Source organism: Colobus angolensis, unplaced genomic scaffold (assembly GCF_000951035.1).
Source record: "Colobus angolensis palliatus isolate OR3802 unplaced genomic scaffold, Cang.pa_1.0 Scaffold51, whole genome shotgun sequence".
NCBI lineage: Eukaryota > Metazoa > Chordata > Mammalia > Primates > Cercopithecidae > Colobus > Colobus angolensis.
Window position 1 is genome coordinate 369,966 of NW_012118599.1, and position 23,887 is coordinate 393,852.

The following is a 23,887-nucleotide window of genomic DNA, read 5'->3' on the forward strand; positions in this document are numbered from 1 at the left end:
CAGCCACCTCGCCCGGCTAGCTTTTTGTATTTTTTTTTTAGTAGAGACGGGGTTTCACCGTGTTAGCCAGGATGATCTCGAACTCCTGACCTCGTGATCCGCCCGTCTCGGCCTCCCAAAGTGCTGGGATTACAGGCTGGAGCCACCGCGCCCGGCCGGAAATGCATTCTTATTGATGAACTAGAAGTAGTTTACTGTGGCTGGAGCACGAAGAATGTTTGGGGTGGGTGTTAGAGGGCAGGGAGGAGAGATGAGGCTGCGTAGGACTGTGTTACCAATTGCATGTGGGCACAGAGGTTGAAAAGGCATCAAGGATGAGCCCAGCAGTTTCTTTTATTTGGGAGCAACTGGGTAAATGGTGGGGCCATTCTCTGAGCTAGGAATGCAGGAGGAAGTACAGGAAGGAAAAAGAGGAATTAATTTCTCAATACATTGAGTTTGAAGGGACTGTGAGATATAGCACAGTGATTAAGAGTATTAGCTTTGTAGCCAGACAGATTCAAGTTCAAATTTGACTTCTACCTGTTAGTAATTTGGGGAAACTTTGAGCAGGTCATATTATTACTTTATGTCTCTTTGTCATTTGTAAAATAATATTGTATATTGTAAAGATTATAAGAGGTAATTTTTATGAAGTACTTAATCACAGTGGTTCATTTAAGTCATCAATTTATGGTTAGTTTTACTATTGCAACGGAAGTGTATATGATAGGGAGTTGGGTTTAGGGTTAAGGTTTGGGATGGGATATAGGGATGTGGGAGTCAACTGTGTGGAGGTGGCAGCTAAAGCCATTGTGGTACAGATGATCTGGGGAGAGTGAGGAGAGTGGAGGAAAGAGGCCCGAGGCCTGTGCCCTGGGAATAATGTTAAAGGTTGGGCAACAGAGGAGCCTCTAGTGAAGACTGAGAAGGAATGGTTAGAGAGGCCGGAGGAAAGCCTGGAAGGGGTGACGTCATGGAAGCCAAAGAAGAAAGATTGCCAGTGACAGACGCCTCAGCGAGATCAGGATTAGAAAATGGAAGGATGGGAAAACAACTCTTGAGCTCTTGTCCATGGTGTGTTTCTGTCATTAGACTGTAAGCTCTATGAGGATGGTTGTATAACCAATGCCTATTCATGGTACAAGTGGACATTTATGAGTGTTTGCTGAATGAGTGAGACTGTGAACGAAGAGGTGATAGATAATCTCACACAATATCTTTCAACTAGTCAGCATCCCCCTACCCATCACTTCTATTATGTTAACAATCTAATTTTCTTCTTTATTGGAAAAACAGAGTTAGGAATAAGAACTCCCTCACTTTGTCTGGTCACCTTTACTTAGTTTTAGTGGAATGGTAAGAAAGAGGCCAAATCAAAACAGGTAGAGATGTGAAGGTAATAGAGACAAGAAAATATAGAATACTTTTTAAGGTAGCTTTCCTAAGAAGAGAATGGGAGACAGATGATGATAAATAAAGAGGGAATTGAGTTCATGAAGATTATTTTTATTTATTTGAGGATGGAAGAGACTTGGGTATTTTAAATACTGAGAGACCCACATGCGAGGAGATTATTGATAGAATGAGATTGATAGGAAGTAGGAGGTGAAAGGATTTAAACTCCAAGAGAAAAGGAGATCATGTGGGAACAAAGTTTGTGGATAGCAGGACAGAAGGGGGTTCTTACGTGGCTAAAGGAGGAGATGAAATTTGTTTGCTAAACATAAAAACATAAAAGTAGAGGTGGTAGGGTAGGTAGTTGTAGACAAATAGTGAAGAATTTTTATTTTTGGAAATGGAGTTTTAGTGTCACCCAGGCTGGAGTGCAGTGGCATAATCGTGATTCACTGCAACCTTGACCTCCTGGGCCCAGGTGATCCTCCCACCTCAGGGGCTCGAGGAAGCTTGGACCGCAGGCATGCGGCACTGTACCCAGCTAATTTTTTTTTTTTTTAAATAGAGACAGAGTCTTCCTATGTTGCCCAGGCTGGTCTTGAACTCCTGGGCTCAAGTGATCCTCTTGCCTTGGCCTCCCAAAGTGTTGGGATTACAGGTGTGAGCCACCACACTCAGCCAAATAGTAAAGAATTGAAACAATATTGTGAGAGGTGAAAGAGCTGGCCAGTTAGGACACCAAGAAGAATTGCCACATTTCTTTGAGTACCTAGCTGAGGTTACAGACCTGGAATTTGTAGTGGCAGGAGTCCGCAAGGTGGTGTGCTTTTCTCTGGTTGAAGTTTATAGCTTAGGGTGAAAGCAGAGAAGACATGCAGCTGGACTGATCAGGATTAAGGTTTGGTGGTAGAGTGGTTGCATGGTAAGGACAAAGATGTGAGGGACTTACGGATATTAGCAAGGAAGTGGTGGAAATGATAAATAATATAGTACAAGACAAACAGAAGGATGTAAAGATAGAAGGAACATCTGTAGAGGAAGAAAAGTAATTTTCTTCAACCCTCTTAAGTTAGTTGGAATGGATGCCTACAACAAAAGACAGATAAGAGAAAGATAGTTTATTAACATGTATGTTTCATACGTACATAGGAGAGCCCAGGGAATGAGCAGTTCTCAGAGGCGGCTTTGAATTCCATTTTATATAGCATCTTCAACAAAAGGCAGTGTATTTTTAGAGAAATGACGTGACAAAAGAAGAAAACTTCTGTGTCTCTGGGGGCAGCAACTTGTGGGAAGGGAAAGAAATGGCAGACAAAGGCCAGTTAGTAAAGCTTGTTCATATAGATAATTTTGGTCCCGTCTCCAGGCCCATAACTGACTAAAGTTATCTTTATTGGTTAATGTTTTTCCCTGTGGTAGAGGGGGACAGGATACCTTTTGTCTTTGTAAATCTATGTCCTGCTTTTATGCAAGTGGAGAGCAGAGAGCTTTCCTGCATCTGCTGCTACTTAATTGCCTTCAGCTCAACAACCCTTTTATTTTGACATGGCATCTTCTGGTCTCCCACAGCCCACACGTCCCCCAAGTATATATGAAATATATCAATCAGCTGCTCTTCGTTTTTCTCTTGTTAATCTATCTTTTGTTACAGGGGTCTGTTCCAATTAAGAATTTATGAGAGTTGAGGAAAAAATTATTTTTCTTCCTCTACAGTTCATAGATAGGAAGAAAATTGGGCATGTCAAGGAATGTGAGATGTTAATGAAGCCAGGTAATTGGTTAGCAAAGGAAAGTGCTGGAAGAATAGGAAACTGCTTTTTGAAGTTAAATACCTCAGGTAGACGAGTTCCGGTTCAAGATGATGAGATCCAGGATGTAGGTGTATGACTGGCTGAAATGAAGAGACAGAGAAAGCACTGATGGTGGGTGCTACGTGGAGATGGCGTTTGGGTGTCCAGGCACGCAGCCAGGTGCCACATCTTTGGGGGATGCGAGCATAGTGTTTAAGGAGAGGGAGAGGAAGGAGGAGAGCCAGAGAGCAAGAGTGGCCTACAATGTAAAAATGATTTTTTTTTTGTACTTACAGATAATGATTTGAAAACCACTGGTTTTGCATCACTGGAGGAGTTAGAATTCATTTGCCCCACCTGTGGGCCTAGTGGAGTCGGGCGACTTGGCTGAATTTTAGTTATTGCAGTGGGGGATACTTGGGGTTCAGTAAAAAGATAAAAGCAGTTTAAGGTATTGAACAAAGTTACCATGGGGTAGATATTTTTGGAAGTTTGAGAATGGTAGCAAGCTGAGTCAGGAGAGATGAAGCCCAGATCAAATATGGGCAGGAGAGGCTCAGTGACAGGAAGAACTTGAATTTGGGCAGTTGCCAGCAATGACCAGGATGTGAGGCATGAAGGCTTCAAGTTTCTGAAAGGAACTCTGGTATAAAGTATTTTGTTTGTTTTGGTGCTGGCTGACAGATTGTTGGTGAAAAGCTTTAAGAAGCAATACTACTGAAGGTAATAAAATTGTGGTGGGGCCAGGTGCTGTGGTTCGTGCCTATAATCCCAGCACTTTGGGAGGCCAATGTGGGAGGATCACTTGAAGCCGGGAGTTTGTGGACAACAAAAAGAAACTCCTGTCTTACACAAAATTTAAAAGAATTAGCCAGACATAGTGGCACATGCTGGTGGTTCAAGCTGTTTGGGAGGCTGAGGTGGGAGAATCATTTGAGCCCAGGAGTTGGAGGCTGCAGTGAGCTGTGATCTTGCCACTGCACTGCAGCCTGGCAACAGAGTGAGACCTCACCTCAGATAGATAGATGGATGGATGGATGGATGGATGGATGGATAGATAAGTAGTGGTGGGAGAAAATCCATAGATAGATAAGTTGTGGTGGGAGAAGCTAACATTTGTAGAATTTTGTCTGTGGCGGCGCTGTGATAAGCACTTGATATGACTGTTTTTATTTAATCTTTAGAACCACCAAAGGAGGACGTTATTATATTTAAGTTTTTTTAAATTGACAAAAATTATATATATCATATACAACGTCGCATGAAATTCAAGTAATTAACATATACATTACTTCAGAATTACATTTTTGAGGTGAAAACACTTAAAATCTACTGTTTTAGCAATTTTAAAGAATGCAGTACGTTGTTACTAACTATAGTCATTATGTTGTATAAGAGGAACTTACTCCTCTTAACTGAAATTTTGCATCCATTGACTGATATCACCCCAATCACTCCCACCCCAACCACCGCAGCCTCTGGTAACCACCATTCTAGTCTCCTCACTTCTATGAGTTCAACTTTTTTAGATTCCACGTATAAGTGAAATCATTCAATATTTGTCTTTATGTGCCTGATTTATTTTGCTTAACATTCCCTCCAGGTTCATCCATGTTGTTGTTAATGACTACATTTCCTCCTTTTTTTTTTTTTTTTTTTTTAGGCTGAACAGTACTCTTTTGTTTGTATATATCACATTTTTTAAATTCATTCTTCGGTTGATGGACACCTAGATTGATTCCTTATCTTGGCCATTGTGAATAATGCTGCATTATACATGGAAGTGCATGTATATCTTTGATATGTAGATTTCCCTTGGATATATACCCAGTAATGAGGTTGCTGGATTATATGGTAGTTCTATTTTTAAGTTTTTGGGTACCTCTATACTGTTTTCCATAATGGTTTTACTAACTTACATTCCTATCAACAGCGCAGAAGTTCCCTATTCTCCACATTCTCAACACTTGATATCAGCTAGGTGCAGTGGCTCACACATGTAATCCCAGCACTTTGGGTGGCTGAGGCGGGTGGATCACCTGAGGTCAGGAGTTCAAGACCAGCCTGTCCAATATAGCAAAACCCCATCTTTACTAAAACTACAAAAAAATTAGCCAGGTGTGATGATGGGTGTCCGTACTGCCAGTTACTTGGGAGGCTGAGGCAGGAGAATTGCTTGAACCCAGGAGGTGGAGATTGCAGTGAGCTGAGATTGCCCCACTGCACTCCAGCCTGGGCGACAGAGTGAGACTCCATCTCAAAACCAAAAACAAAAACCAACAAAAAACCACTTGTTATCTTCCTTTTTTTTTTTTTCTGAGACTAGCCATTCTAACAGGTGTGAGGTGATATCTCGTGGTTTTAATTTGCATTTCTTCGATGCTTAGTGATGTTGATCATTTTTTTCATATACCTGTTGGCCATTTGCATGCCTTCTTTTGAGAAAATGTCTATTATGATATCCTTTGTTTATTTTAAATTGAGTTTTTTAAATTTTTATTTATTTATTTACTTATTTTGAGATGGAGCATTGCTCTCTTGCCAGGCTGGAGTGCAGTGGTGCAATCTCAGCTCACTGCAATCTCCGCCTTCTGGGTTCAAGTGATTCCCCTGCCTCAGCCTCCCAAGTAGCTGGGACTACAGGTCTGTGCCACCACGCCCAGCTAATTTTTTGTATTTTAGTAGAGATGGAGTTTCACCATGTTGGCCAGGATGGTCTCGATCTCCTGACCTCGTGATCTGCCTGCTTTGGCCTCCCAAAGTGCTGGGATTACAGGCATGAGCCACCACATCTGGCCAAGTTTTTTGTTTTCTTATTATTGAGTTGTTTTAGTTCTTTATATATTTTGGATATTAACTCATTATAAGATGAATGGTTTGCACGTATTTTCTCCCATTCTGCAGTTTGTCTCTTTGTTTATTGTTTTTCGGCTGTGCAGAAGCTTTTTAGTTTGCCATAATCTCATTTTTCTATGTTTGCTTTTTTTACTTGTGCTTTTGGAGTCATATCTAAAAAATCATTGTCCTGTCCAAAGTCAAGAAACTTTTCCTTATATTTTCTTTAGTAGCTTTATAATATTAGGTCTTACATGTAAGGTTTTAATCCGGTTTGCATTGATTTTTGTATATGGTGTGAGATAAGGGTCTAATATCATTCTTCTTCATGTGGATATGCAGTTTTTCAGACATCATTTGTTGAAGAGACTGTTCTTTCTCCATTGTCTGTTATTGGCATCTTTGTCAAATATCAATTGACCATAAATGCGTGATTTGTTTCTGGGCTCTCTGTTGTTCCACTGGTCTGTCTGTTTTCATGTCAGTACCATGATGTTTTCATTACTATAGGTTTGTAGTATATTTTGAAGTCAGGTAGAGTGTGATGCTTCCAGGTTTGTTCATTTTGCTCAAGATCACTTTGACTCTTTGGGGTCTTTTGTGGCTCTATTCAAATGGAAGGATTGTTTCTTCTATTTCTATGCAAAATGTCATGAGAATTTTGATAGGGATAGCATTGAATCTATAGATTGCTTTGGCTAGTATGGACATTTTAACAGTGTTAATTCTTCAAATTCATGAATGAATATGGGATATCTTTCCATTTATTCATGACTTCTTTAATTTCTTTCATCAGTGTTTTCAGTATAAAGGTCTTTTATCTCCTTGGTTAAATTTATTACTAGGTCTTTTTTTAAGCTATTGTTAATGGGATTGCTTTCTTGATTTCTATTTTGGATAGATTGTCATTATTATTTAAGTTTTAAAGATGAAGAAAGTGAGACCAAGCGCAATGGCTCACGCCTGTAATCTCAGCAGTTTGGGAGGCCAAGGTGGGTGAATCACCTGAGGTCAGGAGTTCAAGACCAGCCTGGACAACATGGTGAAACCCTGTCTCTACAAAAAATACACAAATTGCCAGATATGGTAGCATACACCTGTAGTCCCAGCTACTTGGGAGGCTGAGACAGGAGAATCACTTGAACCTGGGAGGCGGAGGTTGCAGTGAGCCAAGATGGCACCACTGCAGTCCATGCTAGGTGACAGAGTAAGACTCCATCTCAAAAAAAAAAAAAAAAAGATAAAGAAAATGGATTTTAGGAGATTATGTGAGTAGACTGGGTCATTCATTTCATTAACTGTTGGAATTAAGATTGAAACCCAGGCAGCATGAATTGAACCCTCTCTGATTATCACTACATTGCCTCCAGATTTTGAAGGGAGGTAGCTTGATTACTTTCTAGAATCTGACCCAAATGTGAAACCACCATTAACCTGTCATTGGTGGAAGATTCAGGCTGTTCTGCTGAACACAGTTTTCAGATCAGGGATTATGAATGACAACTGAAGACTTAAACAATTTTTAGCATTGAACTTACTTTTTAATTTTGGTTGCATAGTATCATGAAAAGTGTGGTATATTAGTGGCTAATGGTAACAGTATTTTAAAAAATGCCTTAAATTGCTATAAGAGGATGATGTTCAGTTTATTGGAAATAGAGGAAAAGCTGAAAGTGGAGGAGTTAGAATTCACCTGCCCTGCTTGTGGGCCTAGTGGAGTCTGGGACTTGGTTTAATCTTTGATATTTTAAAACTTGGTAACGTTTGAATATGCATTGTACAATTATATGAATATACTTTCGAATATGCACTTTAAAAGTATAGCTTTTTAATTGTGTGTATATATAACAGTATGAAATTGTATTCATAACAATCTGAAATTCATCTATTAGAAACTTATTTAGTAAGAATACATTATTTTCTCTTGACATTTAGACCATTTTCAGACCTCTGAACTCCTTTAACATCCTTCCTCTGATAAAACTACTGTGTAGCACTTGAACCTATTAAGCTAGTACCTTGTAGTTGAACTTTACTGACTTCCCTGGTTAACAGGTAATACTTTTGTAACTAACTGGCATGGAATTAGCAGAAAACAGTCTCACACAACCCCAGCTATCTACCTTTTCTGTCTCTCATTATACATACTATCTAGGTGGCTCTTGAATTGTAAGGGTTCCCCAAAACAGTTGATTTTACAATTTTTAAAGGGTTATAGAGACCAAGGGGCTCAACTTTTTCTTTTCTTTTCTTTCTTGTTTTTTTGCTTTTGTTTTTAAGGGCCTCACTCTGTCATCCAGGCTGGAGTGTAGTGGCGTGATCATGGCTCACTACAGCCTCGACCTCCTAGACTTGAGCATTCTGCCTCAGTCTCCCTAGTAGCTGGGACTGTGAACACATGCTATTATGCCAGGCAAATTTTTTTTTTTTTTTTTTTTAATAGAGATGGGGTCTCACTATGTTGCCTAGCCTGGTTTCGAACACCTAGGCTCAAGTGATCCTCTCATCTTGGCCTCCCTATGTGTTGGGATTACAGGCGTGAGCCACCGCGCCTGGCCTCAACTTTTTCATTCACCGTTTCCTAGATTAGCTTCTCTGAACACTTGTGATCATAGATTTTAATTGGTTTAAGGCAACAAATTTTAAAAACTTACTCTTTTATTCCTCTTTATGGGAAGAGAGTTAAGAAAATAGTAAAGTTGGCCAGGCGCAGTGGCTCACGCCTGTAATCCCAGTACTTTGGGAGGCCAAGGCAGGTGGATCACCTGAGGTCAGGAGTTCGAGACCAACCTCAACATGGAGAAACCCCATCTCTACTAAAAATACAAAATTAGCCAGGCATGGTGGTGCATGCCTGTAATCCCAGCTACTTGGGAGTCTGAGGCAGGAGAATTGCTTGAACCTGGGAGGTGAAGGTTGTAGTGAGCCAAGATCGCGCCATTGCACTCTAGCCTGGGCAACAAGAGTGAAACTCCATCTCAAAAATAATAGTAACAATAATAATAATAATAATAGTGTCAAGGTTTTACTTCTCCCTTTTTCAAAAAGAATAACAGTAACTACAATAGTAACATAGCTCACCTATTTTGAGCATGTACTGACTATGGGCCAGGCATTACACTGTGCTAATGTTGTTGATTCTCACAACATTATTTTACAAGTAAGGGAATGGGCTTAAAGCAGTTAAGTAACTTGAGCATGTAAATGGTGGACATGGGATTTAAACTCTTGGGATATGCTGGAAAGGTACTGTAGCATAATTTTTGACCAGAATATCGTTGGAACTTGGGCCAAAGAATATTGGTAAATTTTATGCTGTTTTTTTTTTCACATAAAAAAAAAGAAATTTCTTCTATGTATACTATATGATGTGTTTATGTACAGAGTTCTTTTCCATGCTGTGGAGATTGGCATGGATCCCTGGCAAAGAATATTAAAATTGAGACTGTTTGTTCCACTTTTAAATCCTGGCCATTTGTCAAGCAGAGTGTCTCAGACTGTGACTGAGAGTGAAGCTCCATGGGGCATGGCAGCCTCTGCTGAACACTGGAGAAGGAGTGTGTGAGGCCCCCTGTCATTTCCAACAAGTGAAGTTGTCAGGGGTTGCCAGGCCTGGCAAGGGCTTTCACTGCCACAGCCTTTTTGCCCCGGGTCCCTGGCTTGGCTGTGCCTCTGGCTCTGTGGCAGCTGGGAAGAATAAAGGGCTTCCTGTTTGAGCCTGGCACTGCCACATGTAACAGGTTTTCCTTGGAGTTTTTTTTTTTTTTTTAATTCTCTACTTTCAGTTGCTTGACTCTGCCTATTGTGACCTCTGACTTCTGTGTTGTGTGTATAGTCTGTTAGTAAAACTTTAGACTGAACAGGGTCCTAAACGTTATCTACTTCTGCTTCCTCCTCATTTTATAGATAAGGAAGTTGACTCTCAAACATGAAATGAATTATTCAAACCTATGGGACTAGGAACCAGGTCTAGAAGCCTGTCTCGTGACTCTAGTCTAGTGATATTTTCCCTGTTACAGAATGATTTGTTCTTCCTATGTCTTGCTTCCCATCTCTGACTTGCTCATCCTGATTCTGGCGTGCCGCCCGTCTTGTTGATCCCTTGGCTTTGCGTCTTGCACTGATTGAGGGAACAGTTGTTGGTGGTGTTAATCTCAGCTTTGGAATTACTGTGTGATCCCTGGTAAAGTCACTTTGTGCCTTAATATAATTATCAGCAGATTAAGTGGGACCTTTATCAAAGAGGTGCTCTTGGGAGAATGTAAAAAATTTCCAAAGAGGTTTCTTGGGAAACTGGTGGCCTGTTTTATCCTTATTCGGTGGAAGAGACTTTTAGAAAACTTCATGAAAACAAAATACAGGAGAAAAAATCAATTGATAAAGGTTTCAGGTTGAGCAAGCCGAGCAAGAACTCATGAGAACATTAGAGACTTCTGGCCAAATTATTATATAATATAGTTAATAGGAGAGAATATTACTTCTTTCATTGTTCTTTACACAGAATACCTGTTGGATCAAATTCTGCTCTGCAGGTGGTAGTGTAGAGTAATTTATAGATTTTACTTCTGATCCAATTGAACTTGGAAAAGTGTCTCCTTAAGTTGTTTTAACAAATCTGATTCAGAAAGAAGAATGTAAAATTTTCAATACTGTAGAGTTTTGGTTTAATAAAAAGAGAATAAATGCTTTTCAATTGGACACAAATGAGTTCAATCTGACTTTTTCAATCTGTTGTTAACCTCTTTGAAACTCAGATTTCCTATATGTAAAATGGAGAAAATTTATTTATTTCCTATATGTAAAATGGGAAAAATTTGTAAGGGAGAGATATGAGGGCTAAATAAAAATAATTATATAGAATAGCTAATGGTTTGATAACGTTCTACACGTGGGGCATTCTCTTAATGTGCGATACACATGTTATCTCATTCACATCTCTTAACAATCTCATAAAGTGAGAATTGTTAATATCCTAATCTTACATTTGGAAAGTGCTTGGCACATAGTAGGTTCTTAATCTGAGTTAGCTTCCTTCCTTTCTAAAGGTTTAACACTTTCTGTTATATCTAGATATCTGATATCCATGTTACTGGAGAGTCAGAGGATATGTCTGCAAAAGAGAGATTGCTACTCTGGACACAGCAGGCAACAGAGGGTTATGCTGGAATTCGGTGTGAAAATTTCACTACCTGCTGGAGAGATGGAAAATTATTTAATGCCATCATTCATAAATACAGGTATGGAATTTGTGGATATTTTCCTTATACAACTGTAAGACACATTTCTTTCATTTCTCAATTTTAAAATTATCTTTTATTATTATAGAAGCAAAAGCATGGCAAAAAATTAGAAAATACAGAAAAATTGAAATAAAAAATTGGCCACATGCAGTGGCCCATGCCTGTAATCCCAGGACTTAGGGAAGCCAAAGTGGGTACATTGCTTGAGCATAGGAGTTGGAGAACAGCCTTGGCAAAAGGGTAAAACCCTCTCTCTGCAAAAAAATACAAAAAATTAGCTTGGCATGGTGGCAGGCGCCTGTATTTCCAGCTACTCCGGAGGCCAAGGCTGTGGTGAGCTGTGATCGTGTGACTGCACTGCAGCCTGAGTGACAGGGTGAGACTCTGGCTTAAGAAAATAAAAAAAAAATTTAAAAATCACATTTCCACTACTTAGAGGCCATCATTCTGAATTGTAGTGTGTACACACACACGTACGCACACACACACAGCTGTAATATGTCTTTGGATATTGGCAGTAACTTAGCAGATAGCAAACTTTGATTTTGCCTCTAAAGAACTGCTGAGTATGAAGGTTAGAGTTTAGTTCAGACTTGTAGCCCACAAGTTTCCAGTTCATATCTCCTAGTCTAATTACTCTAGTGAGTGAGCTTTGCAGTTGCCAGTTTTGGGGTGGTAAATAGTTTCCTGGTGAGAATTATTAACAACTAAATCCACATTAATACTTACATAGCACTTACTAAGTGCCAGGCACTGTTCTAAGCGGTTTACATATGTTAATTCATTTACTCCTCACAACATCCCTATTGTCATCCCAGTAAACAGACAGAAACTGAGACACAGTAAATACTTGACTTGCCGTCATACAACCAGTGAGTGGCAGACTTGGAACTCAAACTTAGGCAATCTGGCTCTTGGGTTCATGTTCTTATTGCCTTATAAGAAGCTAAATCCCCAGAAAGTATTTACTGAAAATAATGTATTTCTTTTTTTTTTGAGACAAAGTCTCATGCTGTTACCCAGACTGGAGTGCAGTGGCATGATCTCGGCTCACTGCAACCTCTACCTCCCAGGTTCAAGCGATTCTCCTGCCTCAGCCTCCTGATAGCTGGGATTACAGGCGTATGCCACCACACCCGGCTAATTTTTATGTTTTTGGTAGAGATGGGGTTTCACCATGTTGGCCAGGCTGGTCTCGAGCTCCTGACCTCAGGTGATCCACCCACCTCGGCCTCCCAAAGTGCTGGGATTACAGGCTGAAAACTTGATTTCAGTTTTCAAGAAATATATCAAGATATATTTGTTGATCTCAGGGTTTTTTTTTTTTTTTTTTTTTTACAAATATTATGTCATGTTGAATAACTATATTCCTAAAGCTATGAAGTCATTAAATTATAAACTATATGTGAACTATAAAGTCATTAAACTGACAAATTTATTTGATTGCAATAAAAATAATTATATAGGATAGTTAATGGTTTGATAACTTTCTACATTCTCTTAAATGCTATACACATGTTACCTCATTCAAATCTCCTAACAATCTCATAAAGCAGGAATTGTTATTATCCAAATTTTACAAATAAGGAACCTTAGGTTTACCAAGTTTATACTGCTGATATGTTAGAGAACTTAGACTCAAAGCCAGCTCTGTTTGACTTGACATCCCGTTCTCTTTCTCTCTTTCCTCTTCTTTCCTTTCACTTCTCTCTTCTCTCCCCTTTCCTTTCTTCCTTTTTATTTTGGAAATTTCAACATCTAAAAACTGTGGTGAATCCTCCACATATGCACACTCAGGAGCCCCTATTTTTATTTTATTTAATTAATTAATTAATTAATATATTTTTTGAGATGTAGTTTCATTATTGTTGCCCAGGCTAGAGTGCAATGGCATGATCTTGGTTCACTGCAACCTCCGCCTCCCAGGTTCAAGCGATTCTCCTGCCTCAGCCTCCCAAGGAGCTGGGATTACAAGCACCTGCCACCACTCCTGGCCAAATTTTTTATTATTATTATTTTTTTAGTAGAGACAGGATTTCACCATGTTGGCCAGGCTGGTCTTTAACTCCTGACCTCAGGTGATCCACCTACCTTGGCCTCCCAAAATGCTAGGATTACAGGCGTGAGCCACCGTGCCTGGCCGCATGAGTCACCACGCCTGGCCCCTATTTTTAAACATTATAATTGTATCCTTCCTTTGTGGAATAACATTTAAATAGAGGTGGGTGTAGGTTGCTGAATCAAAAAGAAAAACCAGGATCAACTTGCCTACACTTGTTTAAAGCACCAGATCTTCTTGAGTGAAGGTTTAGTGGCTGCAGACACAGCGATCATCATACTGCACTGTCCAGGTGACTTAGAATGAGAGGCCATGAGAAGGCTGTGCAGCTGGACACATTCTATACTTGGAATGATAGAATCTTTTTGGTCTTTGAATTAAAATATTTCAATTGTGATACCTAAAGTATTTGTAACAGTGCTTCTTTGAGGGTGTGTTCTGCTCTCTCCTTTGAAGTTTTTTAGGCAGAAGCAAAATATAGGAGCCAGCTATTCTTCTAAAATAACCTACTTTTGGCAGGGAGGGTGAAGCAGGAGGATTGCTTGAGGCCAGGAGTTTGAGACCAACCTGGACAATATAGCAAGACCCCATTTCTACAAAAATAAAATAGATTAGAAAAACCCCTACTTTTAAAAACAATGGCCTCTGGACATTATCTCTCTAGTACTCATGAAAAATTATAAATACAAATTGGTGTGTGTGTGTATATATATATAACACATTTTTCTCCTAAGTACTTAAGTATTTCATTGTGTGTGTCAGAGATCCTAAAATTTCCTATGAAAGTTTGATGTCATAGAGCTCTTACTGCTTTAGGTGAGAATTTGCGTCTTTGAATTAGTTATTTGTTTTGAACTTTTATTTTGACAGAAATAACTTTTTAGAACAATGTTTAGCTTTAACTTAGAACTTTAGTTTTCCTAGTTTGCTTTATTTTCCTTTGTTAAAATTCATGTTTAAAACACCATGTATCAGGTTTAAATGCTTACAAGATTTCTTTGTGGCTGAAATTCTGTTGTTGTTCTGTGGCTTATAAAATATTATTGTGGTTTCTTTCACTAGAAGAAACCTTTCATCTGTAGAACTTCATTTTTAGTTGAAGTCATTGAACCTTTCTTAAAAAAAAAAAAAAAAGAATACTTTTCTTCCAGCATGTGAAATAATTAAATGAAGAGAGTTGAATTGTATGTATTTCTCTCCGTTGAATACCTTGATTTACTCTAAAAGAAAAAAGAAACAAATATAAACAGTCAAAATATCACCATGAGCAAATTTTTTGGTATTGGACAATCATAATCACATTTAGAGAGTAATGTCTTGGCTGGGTGCCCTGGCTCACACCTGTAATCCCAGCACTTTGGGAGGCTGAGGCAGGAGGATTGCTGGAGCTCAGGAGTTGGAGACCAGCCTGGGCAACACACCAAGACCCCATCTCTACAAAAAATTTAAAAATTAGCCAGGCGTGGTAGCACACACCTGTAGAGAATTTAGAATTGGAATTTAGAATTTTCTTTGGAGTTATTTTTTAAATTCTCTACTTTCAGTTGCTTGACTCTGTCTATTGTGACCTGACTTCAGTGTTGTGTTTATAGTCTGTTAGTACAGCTTTAGACTAAAAAGGGTCCTAAACGTTATCTGCTTCTGCCTCCTCCTCATTTTCTTCTTGGGAGTCTGAGGTGGGTAGTGGGTAGGTAGCTTGAGTCCAGGAGGTCGAGACTGCAGTGAGTTGTGACTGTGTCACCACACTCCAGGGTAGGCGACAGAGCAAGACCCCGTCTCAAAAAAAGAGTAGTTTTTTACTTAATAATTGTTTTTACTTGATAATTATTTCCATAAGTTTTGTGCTGTATTTGGATTTATTGTGGAAAATGTCCATTTTATTGGGCTTTATTTTTTGTATTTAGATCAAACATTTATATGGATTTTACTTGGCTTTGGCAATAAAATTTATCTGAGGTGATACAGTGGATTTGGTTTCTGTTGGTTGCTGTAGTGGATGAAAAGAGGGATGTGGTTATCCTTATGCAGCAAATTTGCATCCTCAAGATAGAATAGGAAATTTTTCTCTAGAAATTAGAAGGAAAATATATTTTTGACTTAAAAGCAAACCAGTATTATTTGTGATAGATGACTTACTTAGTAACATTTTTGGTGCATATCTTCTAAAGATTTAGAAATATTGATCTGAAATAAGAACAGAGCAATAGCATCCTTCACATTTTGTATTAATATAAATTATACTGTTATTAATAAAATATATTTGGATTGTCCAGCACATTTTTATTAGTGTTTCCATATAGAATATGACTCTTGAAAATAAAAAGGATGTTTATTAACCCCATAAAGAGTATTTGTTTTCCTAACAATTCAGTATCATAAATTTTTCCATGGAAAATATAATTTTCATGTTTCTTGAAATAATTAATATATGAAATAACATTGAAGAGAAATTTTTATAATAAGTGTAATTTATAGATGTTACAGAATAAAAATGATCCATGAAGGTAAAAAGTAAGTAACAGTCACAAAATAATTACTTAAGAAATAGATGTATAATGTTGGCCATGTGGCAGTTTCTGTCCTAGCTGTTTTTTAATGTGTTAGCTTTTAAAATTACCACAGTCCTGTGAAATAGATTGTGACTCTGTTTTTAAAGTAATTTCAACTTTTATTTTAGATTCTAGGGATATATGTGCAGGTTTGTTACTTGGGTATATTGTGTGATGCTGACAGTTGGGGTACAACTGATCCTGTCACCTAGGTAGTGAGGATCACACCTAATTGGTAGTTTTTCAGCCTTTGCCCCCCACCCCATAGTAGTCCCCAGTGTCCAGTTGTTGCTGTCTTTATGCATGACTTCATTTTTGTCAATAAAGAAACTGAAGCTCAAAGAGTAAGTCATGTTTTTGACATCACATACCTTTTACATAACAGAGGTGATTGCTCTGAATTCTCATCTTCATATACTTCTATGTAACTACTTACATAGTTTCCTTTAGGCAAACTAGATTTCAAGAAATGGAACTGTTGACCAGAACAACTGTGATAGTGCATTGTTGAAGATCAATTATATTTTCAGGAAAGATATATGAAAATTATCGATGAACTTAAGAAATGACTAAATGAATAGTACCATATACAACTGACAACTAAGGTCTTTGCCTCTTGTAAGAAAGTTATTAACAAATAGTTACCAGTATTTCAGCTTGTGTAGAAAAAATCAAATTGCTTATTTACCTTGCCAAATAAACTCAAAATGATTGAACTTTGAGAGCAGGAATGGATGAGTTCTAACCATTATCACGTTTTAAAATTCGTTTTAAAATTGACTTGTTTCTTTTTGAGGGAGGTAAAGCTCTGACTTCCAGCTTGAAACTTAGCCTCTGACTTGTCTGGTTTCTCTCATTCTCTCCAAGTGGATATCTGCCCTAGAACATTAATGAAAGCCAAATTCCAAAACAACAGTGCCTAATGAGGGTTTAATTTAGTTGTTTAACTAATTAATTAGTTACTAAAGTTGTTTAACTTTAATTAATGAGGGTTTAATGAACTTGTTTAACTTAGAGTTAGCCTTACAGTTTAACTTACAGTTAGCCATCTATGAAAATAGCATCAGCAACAACTCATAACAACTTAAGGAAAATTATGGATAATAAAAGAACATTAAGATTCTTAGAATGAGTAAGAGCAAAATTACAGCGAAATTAAGCAGTTTTAGTATGTCACATTATCCTAAAGAGGACGAAGAGCCTGGATTATGCAATGGGGGTAATAAAAATGAAAGTTATATGCTTTAGTGGAAGAGATTGCAAGGGATAGTTCTATAGCTTCTATTTAAATAGGTCACTGATAAATACATTATGTCTTTCCCTTAAACCTGTGTTAGGAAATTCTGTTCATAATTCCTTCTAGGAACTTCTGTGTGTTATGTTCAGTTTTCAGTGGAAAAGGTTCAAATAATAAAAATATTATGTACATATACTAGTTTCTGCTTGTTCTGTTTGTATACTTTAATTTTTTTAGAATATAATACAACCTATTTGCTAAAAACCACAACTGTGGGTAAATAAGCCTTACTATTGCCCCAATCTTACCTTAATTTTCAATCAAAAGACTAACAAAGAATACTGGATTTGATGAACTTAGATCAAAAGAATGTCACAAAAACATCTGGTGTGTAAGCAGGTTAAAAGCAAGAGAGAATAAAGTAGAATTAACCAAGAGCCAATAGGCAAGGGATCGTAGGAGTATCCTTTAAACACTAGTGGATTAATAAGTCCCCAAGAGTTGGGGTTGATAGAGAGGAGTGAAATCCAGGACAGCAGTGCTTGTTCTTCAGAGGTAGGTGTTACAAGCAGAGGGTTCAACTCTCCTCTTATTTAAGGGTTTGCCGAGGCATCACAGTAAAATTGACTTGTTTCTTTTTGAGGGAGGTAAAGCTCTGACTTCCAGCTTGAAACTTAGCCTCTGACTTGTCTGGCTTCTCTCATTCTCTCCAAGTGGATATCTGCCCTAGAACATTAATGAAAGCCAAATTCCAAAACAACAGTGCCTAACATTGCTCTGTGTAAAAACAAGTCTGCCTGAGCAGGCATGAACATGAATATGTACCTGAAGGCCAGAGAGAACAGTGCAAAATGTGTGGAAGGGCCTTGCAAATCAGAGGTGGCGCTATGGAAAGACGCTAAGTATGTCAAGACTAAAACTAGGGGTGTGTGTGTTTGAAGAGATTTTTTCTGCTTACTAGTTTCTGCCTGTCTTATTCTTGTTTTTAATTTATCTCATTCGTTTATTTAAATTGCCTTTAAAAAATAAAAATAAAAAAGCAAAATGTAAATAAATAAATAATTTGCCTTTTAATGCCCCTGGCAGTCTTTTCATAGGTTTGTTTTAAATATATTAACCAATTAAGATGCAAAATTTTGGGAATAGGTTGTATGCAGGAGCAAAGCAGTTAAATGTTTTCTAATTAGGCAGGAACTTTTCACTTGTCTGAGTATGTAGTTGGATAGCAATTATTTTGTCCATTGTTTGTATTTTGAATGAGAATATAATAGGGCCATCATATTTCATTATATTAAAGTTTAAAGATGCTGTAACTGGGAAGGTTAGATTGTATAGCTGTGGTCAGAGTCAGCTTGTTTAATAGTATGACCTGGAGGCTGGTGATTCAGTCATAGGCATGAATTCAGTCACACCTTAGAAGCTAAACTGGATTGGACTGGTTTAATACCCGGAGAAGGCCCTTTAGGGTTTGAAATGTTCCAATAGGAAGTTGGCTTAGTGTTGACTTAGCCTTCAGGCTCCCGAATGCAGAGGTATGAGGGTATGTGTATGTGTGTGCATACACACAGCCATGGGCTGTAGTTTGGCCACAAGCCAGACACACACAGAGCCTGAAAGTTATCAGTTAAAAAATAGTTACCAGTATTTCAGCTTGTGTAGAAAAAATCAAATTACTTATTTACCTTGCCAAATGAACTCAAAATGATTGAACTTTGAGAGCAGGAATGGATGGGTTCTAACCATTATCACGTTTTAAAATTCGTGAAGAGCTAATGCACACTGCTTATAATGTAATGCATCTGCATCCAAGCGAGTTGTAAGAGTTAGTATCTGCATCTAGTGACCATTTTTATTGTGGCTATATGGTTTTACATACAATTTGGAGGATGTAATTTGGCATGTAAATATTTAGAGGAAATACCTGAATATATTACTTTGTTTTTATGTTCCTGGCCTTCTTGCCTAGATTAATTTTACAGAAATTCTCTGTAATATGAAGCCTCCCATTACTGTGTGTTTTTTGTTTTGAGACTGAGTCTTGCCCTGTCATCCAGGCTGGAGTGCAGTGGCGCGATCTCGGCTCACTGCAACCTCCACCTCCCGGGTTCAAGCGATTTTCCTGCCTCAGCCTCCTGAGTAATTGGGACTGCAGGCATGCACCACTATGCCTGGCTAATTTTTTTTGTATTTTTAGTAGAGACGGGGTTTCACCCTGTTGGTCAGGCTGGTCTCAAACTCCTGACCTCAATGATCCACCTGCCTTGGCCTCCCAAAGTGCTGGGATTACAGGCATGAGCCACCATACCCAGCCGAAAAAGATCTTTATAGATGTGATGTAAGGTATAGCCCACATTCTCCTACTTCCGTTTTTGAGGCAGAAAACTGAAAAAGTGACACAGCCACAGTAGGGAGATAGCTCATCTGGTTGTCCTCTTCATGGGAGCCTGGCAAACCTGGTTGCAGTTTCTACAGCAGTCACTTTTTACCACAGTCCTACTTTTTCTCGTGTCTGTGATTTTAAAAAAATGCCATATGGTATTCTTTTGTATGCATATAACGTTTTATTTAGAGTGCCTTATTGATGGATATTATGTTGGGTTTTTTTTTGCTTTTAAAACTGTTGTATTGAATTTTGTATGTGTCTTTGTGAGGCGTGTGAATATGTCCATAGGATAAGGTCCTGGAAGTGGAATTGCTGGGACAAAGGGTATTACATTTAAAATTTTGAGATGTACCTCTGAATTGTCTGCCAAAAGAGTTGTACTGATGCATACCCCTTCTGCACTATTTCCCTCCATGATGCTTTTGAGAAACAAACACCTCTTAATTGTTAAGTTACCTTTTAGCAGGTCTAAGCTCCACTCTTTTTTTTTTTCTATTCTCTCTTTTACTTTGCCCTTTCATTCATAAAATTATTTCTTTTCAGCTTTTAAAGCTATACCAGTGATGAAATTGCAGGCTCATGTTTCACTGTTTGATGTGCAAGCTGTTAGTCTAAGCATGCATGTGTTAAGAGTTTAGGGGGAAAAAATGACTAAATAAGTTGACAACTTTCAGTGATGTGATCATTGAAAAAGTTAGAGGGTCGGCTGGGCGTGATGACTCACGCCTATAATCCTGACACTTTGGGAGGCTGAGGCAGGCGGATCACTTGAGGTGAGGAGTTCAAGACCATCCTGGCCAACATGGAGAAATGGCAGCTCTACTAAAAATACAAAAAGTTAGCCAGGCCTGGTGGCTAACTTTTTGTATTTTTTTTTTTTAACTGGTGGCGCCTATAATCCCAGCTACTGAGGAGGCTGAGGCAGGAAAATCGCTTGAACCCGGGAGGCGGAGGCTGCAGTGAGCTGAGATGGTGCCATTGCACTCCAGCCTGGGTAACAAGAGTGAAATTCCGTCTCAAAAAAAAAAAAGTTAAGAGTGGGGCTGTCTTGAGGTAGCATATGAGAGACTGCCTATTACTCTCCTGGAAATTCAGGAAGAATGTAATAAACATGAGTTTCCCCTCCCCCTGCATGCTGCCACTGATCCACTAACAATAGGGCTGTAAAGCTTGAGGGAAGATGGGGTTTTGATCAAGACTCTCCTTGCTTAGAAACTTGACAAGTCCTGCCTTTGTCATGTTTCCCTTTAACATTCTCTTACCTTTCTCTCACGTGAAGATTTCTTTTACATTACAGGAGCAGCTGGTATATGTAACTCCACCTGTTTTTCTTTGACAGGTTCATCTGTTTGTTTTAACACTTCTTGTATTTTGACTTGATTATTCACATTCTCATCTTAGTCTGTGATATGAAGTAGTTTGAGATTTAGTTTTCTACCATAATAAAAATAAATTGATTCCCACTACCACCTTTTTGGGGAGGGTGTATTTATCCTTTAGTCACTAAAGTTTACTTAAATTTTACTTTTATTAGTTCACTAAAATATAGGTACTGGAAGAGTTACTTCTCTATCAACATCAATACCATTCTCTGTATTCATTAAAATTTAGGCTGTTATGGGATTTATTGTTCTTTGTGAAGTGAGAAAGTTATAATTCATTAGGTGTCTTTTAATTATTGAAGTTGTTGGACTCTAACCTCGAAGTACTAAACTTGCTATAAATATACTGTTGCTCATTTTTGCTGTCTACCTTGTTGTTAATGGAGAGTCACTTTGTAGAAAAAAAAAAGAATATTTGAAAAAACTCAGGCACCTAGTTTTGAGAACAAGGGAAAATTACCTTCATAGCTTGTTTCTAATCTGTGCCCAAATATGAGCATGAAGAGACGTCCACACTGAGTTATGCAGGCCTTTTTTTCTTTTTTCTTTTTTTTTTGGCGATTGCAAGGTGAGCTGCTTTTTGCACCAATAAGAAGAGTAAGGACATGCTAAGCCTGAACATGATTTAATCGAAACAGTCATCTTCAGGAATTTGTTATGGTAACTTCTCTGCTGTCATAGGATAGTGAGACATATTGAATGTATATTCTTATTGTGATCTTTTGAAAAGCAGATGTTAAGTGGCATATGTGTCTTCAGTCACCTCTGTGTGGGTTGTTCCGTAGCATAGAAGGTGTTCTAAAAATGGTGTCTAGGTAAATGGAATGAAGCTTGTTTTTGTTTTGTTTTACACTTCCACCCAGTCCCTTTTCAGTTCCTTGCAAACTGCTGAGTATGTACTGTTTCGCCAGCAAAGGCTGAGCCTGTATGAGCCCAGCCATGTGCTTTGTCTGTGCATGTCCCCACACAGGAAGCACACCAGAGAAAGCGATACTTCGGGGTAGATTGATTTCATTAGAACTTCATCATCACCAGCCTCAAATGGTTCTGGCCAGCAGTCTTTTTCTATCTGTGTGATTAACCCTTCTCTTCCTCACAGCACCTCCTCCCACCACCTTTTCTCAGTGTTGACAGGTGATCTAGACTCCTACTCTCAGAGAAAATTGAAGCCAGCAAGTAGAAAGTCTTTTTTGCTACCAAAGACACAAACCTATCTTCATCTGCGCCCATCCTCACCCCCCTGGTTCTTTTCAACACAGGAGTCCTCTCTCCACCTACCCAAAGCCTGTCCCCTCCTGCTGTGCCCTGGATCTTATCTCTGTCATTGCCTTGTATATATTCATCTTTTTCCTTCAGTAGATCTTTCTTATTGGATTTTAAGCATGCTGCAGCCTCTTCTGTTAATAAAACAACAATCAACAAAAACACTCTCCCTTAACTGCATGCTTTATTCCAGCTACTACCTTATATCATTCCTTTCCTTCAAGGCCAGAGTCCTCAGAAGAGTTGGCAATATTCTCTCTATCATCATTTCTTCACTTCATACTCATTCTTCTACACATACTAATCTAGTCTCTTACTCCATAATTCATTAAAACACTTATTCTTGGGTGATGGGTGACTTCTGTGTAGCTAAATCCATTGGATATTTTTCAGGCCTCATCTTCCTTACATTTTAGTATTTCACGCTATTAGCCATTCTTTTCTTCTTGAAATACTCTTTTCTTTAGCTTTTATGACACTGTACTCCTGGTTTTTCTCCCACTTCTTGTCTGCTCCTGCTCAGTTCCCTCTGTAAACTTGGCCTCTTTCACAAGACCAGTAAACACTGGAGTTTTTCAAGATTGCATGTTGGACTTCTTCTTTTCTCTCTGTGTTGTCTCTCATCCATGCTTACAGCCCTATTTACTATAACCATTGTCATGTAACTGGGTTCTGTAGATTTGCCTTTCTAAATATCTCCTGACTTGACCACTTTTTATCTACTGCTGCCACATTCTTCTGCAAGCCACCATGGCCACTTAACTAGATTCTGTGGGAGTTCTTTGACCATTTAAATTTTTTTCTCTGTCCACCCCCAGATCTAATCATTTAATCTCTTCCAATCCTCCTTAATGCATTTTGATGGCTTTTCATAGCTCTTAGGAAAAAAGTTTACAATCCTTTAAGACGTTCATGAGAGTCAGCATTGTCTTGGCCTTTTGCCACACATCCAGCCCCATGTCTCACCATGTTCTTCCCCTGGCTGCTGGCTCCCCACTCATGCACTGGTCTCCTTGTAGTCCTGTGCCCTTCAACCACAGACCTATGCATGTCTTTTTTCATCACCTGAGTGCTCTTCCACCAGGTTTTCTCCTGGTTTACTCCTGAGCAACCTTTGGAGCTCTGAGCTCTCCATATGCAGAGTGGCTGTTCTCAGTGCCTTACTTCCTGGCACATGGTAAATGCATATTAAATATTGAGTGAGTGAATAAATGAATGAACTTGCTAGTTTTTTGACTGGAAAGAATTATTTCTAGGTAGCATACCAAAGCATCAAGTTGTCTTCTCTGATTACCCTTTTGTGGTGTTGCTTTTATGCCGATAGATATGTCTTAGTAACCTGTGCACATTGCTCTTTATACTAAGTTTCACAACTATTTTCACGTAAATCTCTTGAGATCTTGGGTAAATCAGTTGAGTTCTTTGAACCTTATGCTACCACCAGCCCATAAGGTCCTCCCTCCCATACTCATACACATTTCCAGATGCTCTGTAGCTGATTTTTGTTCTAACTTCCATAATTCTTGATACTCATTTTCTGCAGAAAGAACTGAGACACAGGTTACAGGATGTGTGTCCAAAGTCAGAGAACAAATTAGGACTAAATCACAGGACACCAGACTCACAGCTCTGAGCTCTGTGCTCAATTTAGCCTTTTCTCTCAAATATGTAAAAACGGTCTCTTGAAAATTTAAAGAATTCCTAGCTACTTGGGAGGCTGAGGCAGGAGAATCACTTGAATCTGGGAAGCGGGGGTTGCAGTGGGCCGAGAT

The 23,887-nt window shown here is 38.7% G+C and overlaps 1 protein-coding gene across 3 annotated transcripts in view; it reads left to right on the forward strand.

Moving 5' to 3' along the window:
- Positions 1 to 23,887, forward strand: part of DST (dystonin) — a 496,305-nt gene that overhangs the window by 278,973 nt on the left and 193,445 nt on the right. For all 3 annotated transcript variants that reach the window (XM_011960180.1, XM_011960181.1, XM_011960182.1), the window contains one exon: positions 11,073 to 11,239. In XM_011960180.1, the coding sequence (XP_011815570.1) occupies positions 11,073 to 11,239 (167 nt within the window). The remainder of the gene's footprint in view (positions 1 to 11,072; positions 11,240 to 23,887) is intronic.